At 42.9% G+C, this 17,749-nt stretch overlaps 1 protein-coding gene across 2 annotated transcripts in view; it reads left to right on the top strand.

Annotated features, from left to right (window-relative positions):
- The window catches only part of SYNPR (synaptoporin), a 160,645-nt gene that overhangs the window by 105,546 nt on the left and 37,350 nt on the right, over window positions 1-17,749 (top strand). The window contains exon 1 of one of the 2 annotated variants that reach the window (XM_082210620.1): window positions 3,254-3,602. The exons of the other annotated variant lie outside the window; for it this stretch is intronic. Coding sequence (XP_082066746.1) covers window positions 3,579-3,602 — 24 coding nt within the window. The 5' untranslated portion in view covers window positions 3,254-3,578. Of the gene's footprint in view, window positions 1-3,253; window positions 3,603-17,749 lie in introns of those variants that run through there. 2 annotated transcript variants of the gene reach the window in all.

The following is a 17,749-nucleotide window of genomic DNA, read 5'->3' as shown; positions in this document are numbered from 1 at the left end:
CTCCTATGTCAACATTTTTCTCTCTTGTGGTTGTCTGAAAAGTGGAGGTTCAAATTCGTAGCATACTGCTTCACATCACCCTCTTATTTCCACAGTGCTTGCATATATTTTGGGAGCACAACAGTGGAAAAATCACGCTGCTCCATTCTCTCCATGCACAGCCACTTCATTGATTGATAACTGGGTGTCTGGTTGTAGCGTTGTGTCATTGAGGACACTCTTTGAATGCAGGGGTGATGGAATAGCACTTAGAAGCTGTAGCTACAATAAGCAAACAACATGCAGCATGACCAGATATGGCTTAAGTTTCTCTGTATATTGCAATCTCCATATTGCAGTTGCACCCACTCACCCATCCTTGTGCTACACATGAATCCATATAACACAGCTAACACGCATATATATTTTCACGGTATGCATTTGCAACATAAATCTACTGCTTCACCCAAAAGTATGAGTAAATGACTAGCAATGGCTACTAGCCATGATGGCTGTGCTCTGCCTCCACAGTCAAATACAGTATCCTTCTGAATACCTGTTGCTGGAAAACAGCAGGAGGGGAGAATGGTCTTGTGCTAAGATCCTGCCTGCAGGTTTCCCATGGGTATTTGGTGGCCACTGTGAGAACAGGGTGCTGAACTAGGCAGCCCATTGGCCTGATCCTGCAGGCCCTTCTTGCATCTGTAAGATTGAAACGTAACCTTTCTTTGCTATCCTAATTGTAACGATGATGATGCTAATTTCGGTGGGTGTGGAATGGAACATATAAATTTATGTTAGGCAATCCAGCTGGGTAATGATTTGCGGAAAGGGGGGAATTGATTCAGGATGATCTCTGGGTAGGATATTAATCTGAAGAGCTGGGTGGCAGAAACTGAGAGAGGAGAGTGGCAGGGAGAAAAGAAAAAAGTAAGTGACCCCTGGATGGTTAAGTCCAGTCAAAGATGACTATGGGTGTGGTGTGTTAGAATTCCTGCTCCATGATTGCAGTTATGGGATTGTTGTTTATCACATGATGGTGTATGTTTTGACTCCAAAGAGTGGGAAGTGACAGAGACAGGATGTTTGTGTTACCGTGTTCCGTGAAGTGGGACTATTGTCCTTTGTTCTTTCTCTTTGCTTTCTGATGCTAGAGAGAGGGGGAGCCATGTTGCAGTGCTCCGTGTGTGTTTATATGTAAATAAAGTAGATTAGCCAAAATGCTGAGTTGCTGAAGTCTGTTACACATGCTGTGAAGACTCTGCGGATCCCAAAGTGTGCTGATGTCTGTTGCCATTGGTCGCTGTGGTATTCAGGCAGAAGAGAGCTTTTGAAGCTACCGAACGATTGACCAGGAGGGAGGGAACACACCAGTTGGGCATGTGTCTCTGCCAGGGTCCTACTTGAGAGTAGAACGTGCTCCTGACATCTCGCTTTTCAGCCCGAGGGAGCCAGCGTTTGTTCGGGTCATGTAGCCAGGATGACTAAACCGCTTCTGATGCAACGGGACACTGTGACGAGTGCCAGATTGCACAGAAATGCCATAAGTACCCTGCCACAGTGGTACTTATTTATCTACTTGCACTAGTGTACTTTCCTATCGGTTGGCAGGAGCTGGGACAGAGCAACGGTAGATCACCCCATCACGCGAATTCAAACCCGCCATCAGCTTTGGCCTCTCTCACACACCACCAGCAGATGGGTGCTAGCAGATTAACCCTGAGGGAGTTCAACCTTTGACAGACAGATGGCTCCCACCCCATATATGCTAAACTATATTGTTGGTATACTGTAAAGCGGATGTGTAGAGCATGCTTATTGACTCAGAGCTGAATACCTGGGTTTCCAATGGAAGTTACTCCCAGGTAAATGCATAGATAACCTAAAGGAGTAAACAGTTTCAGGCAGCAGACCTTTGTACATTTGCGTACTTGGAAGTCCAACTGAAGACATTCAGATTTACCGTACTTGACATGTAACTGATTGTTGTTCTGCTACTTCCACTCTGCTACCTGTCCTTCCCAGGTTGATTTGGCACATTCTATAGAATGTGATAAAGCTTGGGGAAATCTCTTGAAATCCATTATGTCGAAGTTCCTGCACTTCCTTCGGGACCAGCAGAGCTGCTGGTAGCAAGAAGACTTCTGCCACTCACCTCTTTACCTGCATGTGCAATGAAGCTGCCGTGTTTTATTGCCTTGTACACAGTAGCCAGAATAAGCCGCTGGGGCAACTATGGATGTGCTAACATAATAATAATAATAATAATAATAATAATAATAATAATAATAATAAGTAGTAGTAGTAGTAGTAGTAGTAGTAGTAGTTTACTGAGTCTCCCCAGCCACTCTGGGCGGCTCCCAATCGAGTGTTAAAAACAATACAGCATTAAATATTAAAAACTTCCCTAAACAGGCTGCCTTCAGATGTCTTTTAAAGATAAGATAGCTGCTTATTTCCTTCACATCTGAAAGGAGGGCGTTCCACAGGGTGGGCGCCACTACCGAGAAGGCCCTCTGTCTGGTTCCCTATAACCTCACTTCTTGCAATGAGGGAACCGCCAGAAGGCCTTCGGTGCTGGATCTCAGTGTCCGGACTGGATGATGGGGTGGAGACGCTCCTTCATGTATACAACATACAATTTAAAGCCAGCAGGGGGAGAGATTTTCCACATCCGTTGCCTATGGAGTCCATGTGATTTGCATCTTGTGCTTGTGGGGTCAATAGCAAAAAGCAGGTGTTGTTCATACTTCACTACAGCATGATTGACCTAAATCCAGTGCTTTTTTTCTGGGGGTATGCATACCTCTAAACATTTTTTGAATCTTTGTACTTTTGTCCATTTACTATATTTATTTTTCCTGATTTGAACTATAAAATGGTGGGATGGAAATGTGATAAATAAGTAATGTCATGTCCCTTTACCTTTACCTTTACCTTTACCTTTACATGTTTAGTTGGCGGTTGTGGTGTTTGCAGGACCTTTGTGTTTTGTGTCTCTGTTTTTTTGTTTGTTTTGTTTTGCCAGTCCTGGCTGTTCACATTCAAAGTGCCCCCTTAGCAGTATTTGCCCCACAATTTCTTCTCAAATGAACACGAAGGTGAATGAATAATGTTCAGGCTTATTTAGCACAAGCCCAGGACCCAGTTCTCCACAATGACCTTTCCCACAAAGCAAAGCTAGTGCGTTCACAGGTCTGAGCAATGATCTGTGCAGCTCTGTGGCACTTCCTAGACAAGAGCTGAGCACTTGCTACAAAAGCAGCCGGGTCCCTTCTTCTACCAAGGGAGAAAGTAGTATTAGATTCCTGTCCTTAGACTGTGTGTAGTCATTCTCTAATAACATGAGACCATTTCTGCACCGTTCCCACCTCCCTCTAGCAAATAAGGCTCTAGCTGCTGCCTGATTGGTATATCATCTCACTTTCCCTGAGCATTGATTTTTTCTTCTTCTTGCTTGCTTTTTATTTGCTTCATAAAAACAGGGACAGGAGCTACTGCTGGCTACTGAGGAGCTTTTGGGGTGCCTCTATTTTTAGCATGAGCCAATTTTTGTCTTCTTTCAGATGAGGGAAGTTGGATTATAAAACCTTTTGTAAATGTGTATGGTGATATTTGCTCCGGTAAGTTAACAACAACTGTAACCAGTCAATGTTCTTTTTTCCTCTAGAGGAACTCTTATTTTAAAATCCAAAGCTACCTTTGTTACACTGATCTGTGTGTATCTGTGTCTCTCTGTCTTAGCAACTGCACCCTAATCTTAGGTGATTTTGTTTCTGTGGGTTTCCTTGATGTTTATTAAAAATACTGCTTTTTGGGGTAGAGAGAGAGAACTGTTTTAGTGAACTTATTCTGCACTTCGGGAAGCTGTAGTGATGTGTGCATAAACAAAACAAAAAAAAGATTGCAGAATTTATTTTAAAATTATCGTTGAATCTTTGGTCTGTACTGCCCAAGTGTTTTCAGAATATTTTACTTTTCTTTCTTTTCTTAAAGTAATGCAGTTTTTTTGAACAAAGTAATGCAATATATTAAAAAAATATCAAAATTAAGGAAAGGTTGCATGGTGTCATACTGTAATATGATGCAGATGTTTGCTGCCATTGGATAGTATTATGCAAAACAAAATAGTTAAGTGATGGTATCACAGCAGCTGACCATTTCTCACAATGCAGATCAACAGTACCTTTGGAGTTGTTATTAATCTGATAGAATCTATGCATGATTTCTTCTGTAAAGCAGAGATTTTGTTTGTGCATTAAATATTTCACTGTGTTTTGTTTTGTTTTTATATACTACCTTTTCACTGAAAACATTCTTTATTCTATGTAGTTACAGGATATAGCATTTATTTTGATATGCAGCATTGTAATACTGTGTACATTTATGACACAGTACAGTAACTCTGTAGCTAAGGAAAACAAGCGGTGTGTAAGTGGTTAAGTTGCACGATAGAATTTCTGGGTTTGTAACGATGAGCATTGTAGCTTTTGCTCCTCCTGGAAATAGTGGCTTTTGATGCCAAGTGTTTGAAAAGTACAAGCAAAGTCCATTAATTGTTCTACTGCTCGGCACTGTTAACAATCAGAATACATGTATGAACAGAGATTTCCTTGTTGTCTTTTAGCACTTAACTAATCCACCAACCTGCACCCTGACACATTTGCTATCATGGTATCAGTCAAATGGCATTGTTCAAAGTATGGAAGATGAGATTGATTTAAATGGAAACTCAGAAAGAAAACAATAGCAGAACTGTGGCTTTCAGGGGGAGTTTAAAACCTTCTGTTCCAAATTTCCTGGGCAGCAACTTTAGAATGGGGATTAAATTGAAACTGTCCCATTGTAGATTCCCCCTCCTCCCAAAAATAACCCAAAGTCCTTTGATTCTCACCTGCTTCAGCCAAAATCAATGCTAATAAGTTTTGCAGAGTGCCCCTTTTCTGGTCTCCAAGTGTAAAGGATAGTGAAGCATAATGGAAAGAAGGGAGAAACCAGTAATTTGAACGCATGGCGATAAATGTTACCAATTAGCATTTTTGTGATCATTTAATAGAATCTGAAACTTTATATAAAAATGCTAAACATTTTAGATAAAGCATGAGCGAGCACATTCATTTCAGAAAATTATTATATGGAGTGTAAATAAGTTAGTGTTCTTTTTAGCAATAGCAAGCCTATCATCATCATCATCATCATCATCTTGCTATTGATAACATAGATGCTTCCATAGCTAGAATCCAAAACATTATTTCATGCACATGGGATCACTTTAATTGGGGACGAAAGAACAGTAAAGGAACTACTTGCTTGGTTTTGCCACAGAACCAGATACAATATTTTGCCTCACTGCTCCCAATATGTGCAAGTTTCAATGCCTTATAAACCTAAGACAATCAGATCCATGATATCCAGAGATGTGGATCAAGGATCGTAACAAGTTGCACATTTGCAGCTGAGATAGTCAGCACTGAGTACCCCCATTTGTCCATAGGTCCTCTAGGATATATCACACATTATTTTTGGTGGTGGTGAGTGACAAAGCTGTGTCTGGGTTTTCTTCTTCTTTTTTTAAGTTACCCAAAGTTTATTCCAACCAAACCAGCACGGGTGGTACACATATATAGCTTACTGCTATGTGAGTCAACACACTGACGTCTTAGAGTAGCTCTATATAAAAGTTTCAGCAGTGCTCATGCAGTTTGACTAAAGTCCTTGAGTGGCTCTTGTAGCTGGTGAAGCTGCAGCTGGAGCAGAATGTGGCAGCTCGACTGCTCACTGGGGCAGGATGTCACCAACATGTTAGCCAACTGTTGAAAGAATGCCACTGGCTGCCAATTAACTCCTGGACTAAGTTTGAGGTGCTGGTTTTGGTGTATAAAGCCCTATGCAGCTTGGGATCATCTGAAAGATTCTGTCACCCCTTAAATATACAGCCAATCATGGTGCTTTGCCAGTGAGGGCCTCCTGCAGATCTCATCTTCTCAGGAGGTCCAGTCTGCACAATGTAGGATTCAAGCCTTTAATGTGGTGGCAGCTACCCTTTGGAATTCCTTCCCCAGAAATATTACACAGGCACCATCTGTAGTCTACTGGAGACCTTCCTGGCTCCTTACTCACCATGCCCTCTGACACAGCACAACTATGTTTTGGGCTACATTAAGAGTTGAAAACTTTCGATGTGAAAAATTATCATAGCTGGGATAAAGCCAGGAGCGTGTCAGGCAGCAGAGGCTAGTGGACTTCATCAGGAATGGAAAAGCTTCTCTGTTTGCTCATGTAGATAGAGCTAAGTGAACCTGTGCTTGTGTCCTAGTGTGTGATGAAGGAACTGCACACAGAGATGAATAGAAGACAAAGGCTATTGCTCTGCCAACAACCACCGAGTCCCTTATGGCTCAACTATCAGGTGTGCGGGCAGCAGGGCAAGCATCCTTCAGTCCTTCACACCAGAAGTAGCCAACCAAATCACCCCACCCACCCCAGATCATGTTGGGCCACCAACTCCCATCAGTCCCTGATCCAGCCTGATCAGCGGTCAAGGATGATGGGGCTTGTAGAGTAGTTGCACCTAGATTGGCTACCTGTAACTCACACAATAGCATATGCAATGACATGCTGAAGCTTAGTATGCACTGCGTATGTTATATAGTTCAAGCATGCACACTACGTAAAAAAGGATGCTTCTAGCTGTAACTCAAAAGTATTCCAATTTTACTCGCACACCCAAAAAACCTGGCCTTTACACAATGATTTATAGGCTAGCCACTAAGCTAGTAGTCCTCACCACCATGTCCCATGACAGCAGATTCCATAAACGGATTGTGCTTTGCATGAATGAGGTGCTGTATGCCTGTTAAAACAGTGTCAGTCTTGCCGTCAAAAGCTTTGCATGCTACCCATGGTGCTTTTAAGGAAGCTTGATTCCCGGTCTCAACTTTTGTGCCTCATTATGTATCAGCATGCCTCGAAAGCAATCTGATAGCTTCAGCAGCTGTTAACAGATGGGTGCAGGCAACTTGTTATATTGGAGTGATTTAGTCCAAAAGGGTGAGGAGATTAGGGTGCAAGCTTTTCCTAATTAAAAAGTGGCATCAATTTACATCTACCACTGCTAGAGGAGAGAGAGCTTTTGCTTTACATCTAGGAAGCTGGCCTGAGAAAAGTCTGAACGGAGCTGTCCAAACAGAAATGCTCACACCTGGCTGATGCAACAATTATGGCTATAACACAATTCAATCTGATTGATTTAAGGTATTTATATATCCCTTTCGTCATACAGCTCAAGGTGGTCACAATCACACAATAATTTCAACTAGCTCCCGAGAAGAGGGCAATATTCCTTAACAGCTGCTGCCACTGGACTGCCAGTACCCCCCCTTCTGATACCATTAACTTTCCCTGCTGTGTTCCATTGATAAAAGGCTTAGTGTGATCACACCCCTTGTGCTGTCCTAACATCCAGGTCAAGGGATCCTAGCATACAGTGCTAAAAGGCAGCAGATTGTCACTCTTTAAATCTTTCCAACCAATGAAGGGGGGGAGTTTTATCCCTATTGTCTGACCTCTGCATTGTAGGAGCACCCCAAGGGAGCTGGGCATGTTTAGCCTGGAGAAGAGGAGGTTAAGGGGTGATATGATAGCCATGTTCAAATATATAAAAGGATGTCACATAGAGGAGGGAGAAAGGTTGTTTTCTGCTGCTCCAGAGAAGCGGACACGGAGCAATGGATCCAAACTACAAGAAAGAAGATTCCACCTAAACATTAGGAAGAACTTCCTGACAGTAAGAGCTGTTCGACAGTGGAATTTGCTGCCAAGGAGTGTGGTGGAGTCTCCTTTTTTGGAGGTCTTTAAGCAGAGGCTTGACAACCATATGTCAGGAGTGCTCTGATGGTGTTTTCTGCTTGGCAGGGGGTTGGACTCAATGGCCCTTGTGGTCTCTTCCAACTCTATGATTCTATGATTCTAAGGACCAAGCAACGGGAACTCACCCCGTCACGGGGATTCGAACCGCTGACTTTCAGATCGGCAAGCTCAGTGGTTTAACCCACAGTGCCAGCAACATCCCTAATCCACAGTAGTATACCACCCTTCATTTGAAGGAATGTGGAATGCTCTCGCCAGGGAGGCTCACCTGCTGCCTTCGTTACATATCTTTAGGTGCCAGATAAAAACATTCCTCTTCTTCAGAGCCTCAGCTAATTAAACAATATACGGCCTTTTAAACTGTGTTTGGCATGGGGGTATTGTTTTTGTTTATTACTATGTTACATATTTTTGTGTTTTTATATTGTACACCACCCTGCAAACCTAGGATGGAAAGCAGTATAGAAGCGTGTTAAATAAAATGAATATAAACCTCAATCATGTTATCAATGCATGGCATTTCTTTCTGTCCCCGTGCTGGATGGGGCGGATGGGAGTCATAGTCTAAAAGGTCTGGAGAGCACTAGACTGGAGAAGGTTGGCCCTGCCCTTTTTGCACATCTTGGGTGCTCTTTCTTTTTACAAGAGGAATCCAAAGTAACATGGTAGCTCTTACAGCGTGCTGCATCCCACCCCAGCCAGGACCTCAGCACCAGTCGAAGCTCTTTCCACCAAAGTCGTTTCCCTCTCTCAAGAGCGGCTTTTGTGATTCTTACAATATCCCTCCCAGTGGCACGCTGAGTCAGTGCATCTTCCTGTTAACTGGAAGTTTGGTGGTTCGAGCCCACCCAGGGACGGCTGTGGGCAGGGTTCCCGAATTGCAAGGGGGCTGGGCTAAATGACCAGTGAAGTCCCTTCCTGCTCTACAATTCTGTGATTCTATTTCACTCTACGTTCCATAGTGGTACCTTGGCACTTTGCAAGCCTGTGAAGTCTTTTTATTTTTGTTGCAAGAAGAGAGGAGGAGTGAATCATTTATGCACTGAATAGCAATATGTCAGGATCGATTGCTGAGCCCTGTTATCACCGAGCTATTCTGAGAGCTGATGTTCCTCCCCTCCCAACCGCTGAGCATCACCACTAGACAGCCCTGTCTCGGGGCCAGCTCCAGCACAGCGTTTTCCTCCGCAGGACTGCTCTTCAGATTATTATGGAGAAGACAAATCAAAATGGATGTTGCAGGAAAGATATGTGGGGAGGACACTACATTCCAAGAGCCTGGTGTTCCTAAATCTCTCCAGAGGAATCCCATGCTGACTTCCCTCCACTTCTCCAACACAACATCTCCACCCATGCCTTTTTCCTATGGGAAAAACTCCAAAAGGAAACAGATGCCAGAATTGGTTACTGGTATTACCATCACCATCTCTATATTTAATACGCGGAGGTCTATGGTCATATGAGGCTGTCTTGTATTGACTTGGACCATTGGTCCATCAAACTCAGTACTGTTGACATTGTTTGGTTCTCCAAGGTACCCACAACCCAACCCACCCTCTTTGCTACCTTATTGTCATTTTTTTCACTGCAATTCTTGGGATTCAGCCTGGGATCTTTGCATCTGAAGCACATTTCTAAGCTACAGGGCCCTCCTCCAAGTTTCTACATAGAATCCCACCCTCTTTTTTATGTAGGTTTACACAGACCTTTAAGAAAAAGAAATACTTTTTGCAGTAGCTAGCCAGCAATCTGTGATCTTAGTTTTTATGTGGTCTTATTTTTTATATAGTGGTTGTAAAGTGCTCTAGTTTATTAAAAAATGAAATTGCAGCATAGGATATGTTTTTATAAATACATCCATAGGTTTGCTGTAATTTTTCCGCCGCAAGGCATGGGGTACCAGCAGGATCTGGTGGGGGAAAGCTGGGTGCTTCATCAATGCATCAGTCCCCCAAGGCTGTGTCTATTCAAAGCTGTAGATGGATGAAACACGGACACTTGCTGTCTGCCTTGGGCTCCATGTCAGTTGTGTGACTCACTCACACACACAGGGTTGGCAGTGCAGCGAGGTCCAATCGCTAGCATACCTTATAAGGTCATGATGGTGCTATGACGCTCCTATAATAGGGTTGCTAGCATCCGGCAGTAACAGCCCTCCAGGAAAACCATGGAACAGGCTCACAGCTTTATGGTACAGGCATCTCCCCACTTATGTATGTTCAGCATGCGTGTTCCTGCTGACACACACGCTGAAAACAGCACCTAAAGGGAGTGGGGTGGGGTGGAGGGGGAAGATTCAGATTGGTCCTGGTTTCATATTTGGTTCAAGACTGTTCTCAGAATCTTTTCATTATTTACTTTATTTGTTATTTGCCGAGTACTGATGACTTTAGTGATGAGCTTTCCAAATACTGGTGATATTAGTGTTGGGGCCAGGCAGGTCTCACTAGTGCCAATGCTAATATATGATTTTGGTGTCAGGCTAAAATACTCCTTCTCACCCAGACTTTTGATGAGATATGAAATTTAAGTGTTTCCACAGGGATAGCTGACTCTTGCAGAAAAATCAAAGAGTTTAAAGACAAGCTTTTGTAAACTGCACTTCTTTGGATATATGAAGTGCTACCCTCAGCTACAAACATTGGAGCCAACTCCTAGCCAACCCCCCATAAAATATTTGAGGAGATCGCCACCACCATCCCAGAGAAACCACCCCTCCAATTCTACACTTCTGTGCTCAGTTCTGAGCATGGTCGGAAAACCAAAATGCATGCCCTGCTTTTCTGGGGTAACAAAGTGGCTTACAAGTGGCTTTCTTTACCAGTTAACACTTACATTGTCTTACATTGCTTTGCATTTAGCAGGACCTTAATTTTTTCCTCTGTTCTAAAGTTATAAAAGATAGATGCATAAAACAATTCGCATGATTTCATTCCCCATTAAGTGATGTAACAGCAGAAAGAATTTTCCTTAACTGTACCTGGAAAGATCACACATGGCATGCTGTACTTTTTAAAAAGCAAAATCTGAAGTGTGCTGAAAAATATAGCACGCACACACACAGCTAACCAAGGAAAGAAACATATTACTGGGTGCATTGCAAAGATACTAACATTGCACATGCTTACCCGAATGGGATGGGTAAAATATTGCGCATATCTTTTACTTCTGCTCCAGTGAAGAAGAATAAGAGAAACTGAGGGTAACAAAACGTTTGTGTCAAGTTCTCCAAAGAGCTCCTACATAAAATTAATGAGGAGTTGTTAAAATAGACTGTGATGTTCACAATTGGCGCAACGTCTAGCATGATGATAATGAAGTTAGCAACCTCATTAATTCGACATCATCTTGGATTAGGTTTAATTGAAGGTTGCCAATGAGCAATTTAAATTATAAATAATATAATGCAATAAAAGCCTTTACTATAATAATAACTAAGAGTTTACAGTCATCAGTTGCAAATATGGCAGTGTGGTGTTTGGGGTTTTGGGGTTTTTTGTCTCTTATTCACCTCTCTGACCCATCTGATTTCCTTGGGTAGGTTTTTTTAAAAAAATCCCAAGTTGAATTCCCACTGCATTTTCTTGATAAAGTCCTCCCGTTATCTACAATTGCTGCTCTGGGGAATTGCTGCTGTACAATAACTGCTGGAGATCAGTGAAAGAGCATCTGCTTTGCATGGTTCAATCCCTGAGATCTCCAGTGGGGTTGGCAACTTCCCCTTGCCAGAAACCCTAGAGAGCTGCAGCCCATCAGTGTAGACCAGGCATCGGCAAACTCGGCCCTCCAGATGTTTTGGGACTACAACTCCCATCATCCCTAGCTAACAGGACCAGTGGTCAGGGATGATGGGAGCTGTAGTCCCAAAACATCTGGAGGGCCGAGTTTGCCTATATCTGGTGTAGAGAATGCCAAGCTGGATGGGCCAATGGCTGGACTCAGTGTAAGGCAGCTTCCTATGAGAGATGTCAATAGATGTATAAAGCAGTCTCTAGGAATAGGGAGGGGAGGGAATCACTATGCTAATCTAAGAACAAAGCTGCTACTACAAAAAAATAATAATGAAATGAAATAAAGTGACTGCAGTGACCTTATTTATGAATTTATTTGGAGAAATTCTAAAATGCACCTTCATCCAAACATAGGTTCCAGCGTGACACTCATAAAAAATCCAGAAATCAATGCAATGTTGAAGTAAGCAGTAAAAATAAAAGCAACATTATGAGTTGAATCCAATTTTTTAAAAGTCATAATCAGAGTAGACCCACTAAAATCAGTGGGTTTAAGTTAGTTGTGAGATCCATGAGCTTCAGTGGGTCTACTCTGAGTCTGATTTATTCCCGCATATGAACCAACCCAGACCCTGCAGTCATAATCTGAGGCCCTTCTTTGTGTGCCTTATCCATGAGATTCCAAGAAGATGGCAGCATGAGAACGGCCTTTTCTGTGGTGGCTCCCTGTTTGTGGAATGCTCTCCACAGGAAGCCTTGCTTGGCACCTTCATTTCATATCTTTATGCACCAGGTGAAAATGTTTCTTTATGACTAGGCCTTTGGCTGATTAACATTCTATGTCCTTGTGGTAGGAGCCTTATTGGTTTGTTTGTGTTTTATCATGTGTTTTGTGTTTTCATTTTTGCATTTTTATATTGTGAATCGCCCTGTAATCTTTGAATGAAGAGCGGTGTACAAATTAAACAAACAGGAATAAAATAATAATTTAGTCAGATGCAACCTGTTAAAACCAAATGTGTTGGCCTTGTCCTGATATACTTTCCAAAGGTGTGGATTTGTAATGTGGAAGCAGCAAAGCCCTGCTGTGTTATGCTTCCACAGAGCCAAGTAGAGCCAAGGCCACCCCAGGAATTTGCCAAGGGCAGTGCTGTGTTCTTTGGAGGGAGCAATGACCTGCTGCTTTTGGCAGCTGATAGAAGAGACTTTCCCCCTCCACAGTACTCCTTTGGTCTGTGTACCTTTGCTCCTCAGGAACAGCAGGGAGGAAAGGAAGCGTGTGGAGCCTACCGATAGGGTCTAATGCGAAGAAATTGAACTTTCCAACATTGTGTGTTTGTGTTTTGGTTGTAAAATGGTTGCTTTTTGCTTTAGAAGGGCTCTCGGGCATAGCGAGGTCAAAGGTTCACAAGATGGTTAAAAAGTACAAGGAAATTGTACACAGGAGGGTTAACGGTTCAGGCGATGGACCTGGCAATTGGGAGGAAATAGCATTTATCAATACCTAAACTACTGAGAGAGCAGAAGGTGGTTGATGGAATTCACAATGGCATTTAATGTTTCATCATAGAATTGTAGGGTTGGAAGGGATCGCAACGTACATCTTTTCCAACCTCCTGCCAGGCAGGAATCATAGAATAATAGAATCGCAACTAAAGAATCTCTGGCAGGTGGTCATCCAACCTCGGTTTAAAAACCTCCCATGAAGGAGAGTCCACCACCTTCCAAAGCAGTTTGTTCAGCTGCCAAACTGCCCTTAATGTCAAAAGGTTCCGCCTAATGTTCAGTCAGAATCTTGCTCCATCTTTCATGTGAAAGTCCTTTAGATCTTTGAAGATGGTTATCATAGAATCAAAGAACTGTAGAGCTGGAAGGGACACCAAGGGTCATCTAGTCCAACCCCCTGCAATGCAAGATCATATCTCCTCTCAGTCCCCTCTTTTCCAGGTTAAACACACCCAACTCCTTCAACTGTTCTTCATAAGGCTTGTTTTCCAGACCCTTGATCATCGTGCTCAGCCTCCTCTGCACATGTTCCAGCTTGTCAATATTCTCCTTAAATTGTGGCGCCCAGAACTGGACACAGGTGTGGCCTGACCGAGGCAGAATAGAGTGGTACTCTTACTTCCCTTGATCTGGACACTACTTCTGTAGTCATTGTTTACATACTGGACTTTTCAGGGATGTGGTGGTAGCTGATGCCACAAGGTGCTGCTGTTTTGCAGGCATCTGCTATCTTCTGAGCTACGGATCTTAACTGAGAACATTCTATTACTTCTGCCCACGGCTTGCCCACCCAAAGTGGCAAAGTGGGGCGACCACCTCAGGTGGCAGGATCCACAGAAACTGCAGATCTGGCCTCCAAGGAACAAGCTTCTTGGAGACCAGATATGAGCACCCCCAATGCCGCCTCTACAAAAGGCAAAAGGAGACCTTGCTGGTCTCCTCCCAATGTAGATCTTTATATAGATCTCACTCCTTCTTCCCTGATGGGGTGAAAGCACCTTTTTGTGGTTTGCCTCAGGTGCCAAAATATATTTGGCTGGCCTATATCTGCCCCATCCCAACTATGGTAGCATTCCCTGTCCCCTAAGACTGAAGGCGAATTTAAGCATTGCAGTTCCTCTCTGGAAGCTGCTGAGAATTATTTCCATGTGGCAATGTTCTATCTGGCAGGAACAGTGCCTGAAAGCCATATACATTTGCCCCAACCAGCACCATACATTTGACTTATTGTCAGGCTTCGGGGAAGCGGCTTCCTCCTTACCTTTGGCCGTGGATAAGCGGAACAAAGCAAAAATAGTATCTTACCATTTAAAGATATTTTAATGATCACAGCGAAAGAACAAAGAGTCCATTCTCAGAGTAAAGGTGCTCCCAATTAAGGTTTACACCCACTCCCCCCCCCCAATCACCCAAGTCACTTCCTCACCTTGCAGCCTGATCTGGCAACCACTGTGCCTTCTGTGCAGCTACCTTATCTAATCTCAGTGACCTTGGACTGATTGGCTGGACACTTTCCAGCAAACCGGAGTCTGTTAGCTCTCTCCCTCCCGGTTGTTCTCCTAGCTGTTCACCCCCCAGTTCTTCCCAACTTTTGTCTTCTGAACTATGTCCCTCTGCGAACCACTGTTTCAAATCTATACTGTCCCATTGTTCCTGGGAAGATTCAGGATCCTGATGAGGAGCAGGTGGAGGCTCCCACCATTCCTCAACTGTGCAGCCCTCCTCAGCACAGTCCCTGACACTTATATGGGCAGATACACACAACTGAGCCATCCCTGTGGAATGAAGCTCTAAGATATTATGCCTCTGGTATGGAGCACCATTGCCTGGAAACCCTGTGCAGGAAAAACATTTCAATTGATGTCAGCTTCAAAACTCTAGAAGAAAGGATGTCCTCCCTGGATTTGATGAACTCCAACTCCCATAAGCTCCAGCCATCACGGCTGCTTGTCAGGAGTGATAGGAAAACAGGCAGCCGTCTTTTGCTGAGTCAGACCAATGGTCCATATCAGTAGTGTTCACATTTACTGGCAGCTACTGCCCAGGGTTTTAAACCGAGATCTCTCCCAGCCCTAACTGGAGATATCAGGAATTGAAGCAAGAACATTCAGCGTGCAAAGCAGATGATCTTAGCACTGAGCTATGGCCCTTCCAACAATGTTCAGAGGTGACAGAGCCTAGGACTTGCCAGTCAGAAGGTTGGCGGTTCGAATCCCCACAACGGCGTGAGCTCCTGTTGCTCGGTCCCTGCTCCTGCCAAGCTAGCAGTTCGAAAGCATGTCAAAGGGCAAGTAGATAAATAGGTACTGCTCCGGCGGGAAGGTAAACGGTGTTTCTGTGTGCTGCTCTGTTTCACCAGAAGCAGCTTAGTCATGCTGGCAGAAGTGGCTTAGTCATGTACGCCAGCTCCCTTGGCCAATAAAGCGAGATGAGCGCCGCAACCCTAGAGTCGGTCATGACTGGACCTAATGGTCAGGGGTCCCTTTACCTTTATATGGCCCTTCCAACAAGGTTCAGAGGTGACCAGAATTAGGGACACATCAAGTGCTTTTAAAATTGCTTCCTTCTCTTCTGAGTTGTCATTATGGGCAGGGAGATTTTTCCTTTTCTTTCCATTTTATTATGATGACTTTGCAGATGACCTACTTCAGAGCATCTGGTGCTGGTTATTGCAACTTCAAAGACTGTTGAGGGGGGAGTTCAAATGTACATATATTTATACCAACAAATGAAAAATTGCAGCAATCATTTACTCCTCTGGGAGAGGTGGCAACCACATGTGGATTGTGCAGAAGATAGAGAGTGTTTATGTGCCCTAGGAGGCTGGTTGCCTTACAGCTGTGTGCGATGGATAAGCAGAACCAGGTCTTCTATCGTGGATTAACATTCTCTCCAGACTATTAATCCCACTTTGATTCTTTGATCAGCATTCTTGCTGATCAAGTTTCCTCCATGGACTTGAGCTCATTTTGCCCTTATCCTAAACTCTCTTATCAAAATGATCCAGATTCCTTGAGTGTCCTTCACATCATGTCCCATGTTAGCACACATTCTCAACTTCTGACTTATTAAATACTTGGAATGTTTATTGGAGCCACATGGATCACTGAAGTTGCATTGCATTTTTAAGGCAATAAAATGGAACCCCCCTTTTTTTGCAAACAAAAAAACAAAAACAAACACAAACCTCAAATACACCATATGGTGTATTCAAAAAGACGGGCAAATTTATACTTTATATGAAAGAAAATTGTAAACAGTTGAAAACGCTTGTAAGTTTGAGTTGAAATGTTTGGTAATGGGAAATTAAGGAGCTGATTTACATATAAGAAGGTGATTGCTAAAAGATTGATATAAGGTAAAAAAGTGTATATAGGTATGCGAAGAAATTGGTAAAGGTGTGTGGAAGTCTGTCAGAGGGAGGGAAGGAAGTTGATGCTTTATTTAAGCAATGCTTAAAGTTATGGATTGTTTTTTTCTTTGATTTTTGATATGTAATGAAATATAGAAAACTTAATAAAAATTATATATATATATATAAAAACAAATACACCATATGGAAACGAAGCTTCACTGGAAACTAAAACTATAATGGCCAGCTTTCTGGGTGCACTTAAAGCAAAAAGTTTATATTTTTTAGTTGCAACTCATTTGTAGTTTTATTGTATTAGGTGTCCTGTACACCATTTAGAGACCATATTGATTAAGCGGCATACAAATTGTTGAAATAAATAGGTAAGCATTGTTGCAGCAGTAGCATTTATAATATCAGGCAGGGTCAAAGGAGCGGCATGCAAGCTTCAAATCCAATCCAGTGAAGAGCAAGTCCTTCCTGCCGGGATCTGCATTTCCCAGCACTCCTGGCTTGCGCCTGACTCACAGCCATAGCAATGTACCAGATGCCAGGAAGCCTTCCTCCATCTCACCATGCCTGGTAATTGGAGGAAGGTTGAGGGGGTTTGAAGACAGAGGGGAAGCAGAAGGTATGGAGGCCTCCTGGGGGATGGAGAATGGGTCTCCATCACACTCCCAAAAGCATCCTTAAGGATATGACAGAATCTAGTTTTGCTTGGAATAGAGCTGTTTTCTGAATTGGAAGTGTGTGGGTGTGTGGGAATAGCTCAGTTTTCCATTGCAGATAAATGCCCTCTGGACATACCAAGGAACCTGCTAGCATCTTAATAGTTTAGATTAGAATACAATTGAGTTTTATTCTATTTCTATTAAAATATAATGAGAGAGGAGGAGTACTAGTATTCCATTATGTGGTTAAGCTAAATGGTGTGTTGAAGGGAGAGGGGGGAATGGTTATTTTAAAATAATCAATGGGAGATGATTAAGATAAAGCTTTTCTTCAAAGGAAAAGATGGAAAATTGTCTCCCTGGAATTAAACTATTATGCAAGTAAAATTATTAGAACATGATGGTTGCTCAGTTTAAAATATTCACAGCGCCAAGTGCCATCATCCATCGATTTAAGAATCATATTAAGTGGTTTTCATCTTAAAACGTGAAGTACTAAATTGGAGCGTCTGCCGTTAAAGGCAGCATTCAGGGAACCCTTTAATGGAAAGTAACAGAAATGAAGACACACAGACGACTTTTAAAAAGGATTAGATAAATTCATGGAGAATAAGGCTATAACTGGCCACTAGCCAAGCTGG

This window comes from Podarcis vaucheri, assembly GCF_965113315.1.
Source record: "Podarcis vaucheri genome assembly, chromosome: 2".
NCBI classification, from domain to species: domain Eukaryota; kingdom Metazoa; phylum Chordata; class Lepidosauria; order Squamata; family Lacertidae; genus Podarcis; species Podarcis vaucheri.
Note: the sequence above shows the minus strand (reverse complement) of the source record. Positions and strands in the feature narration are given on the sequence as shown.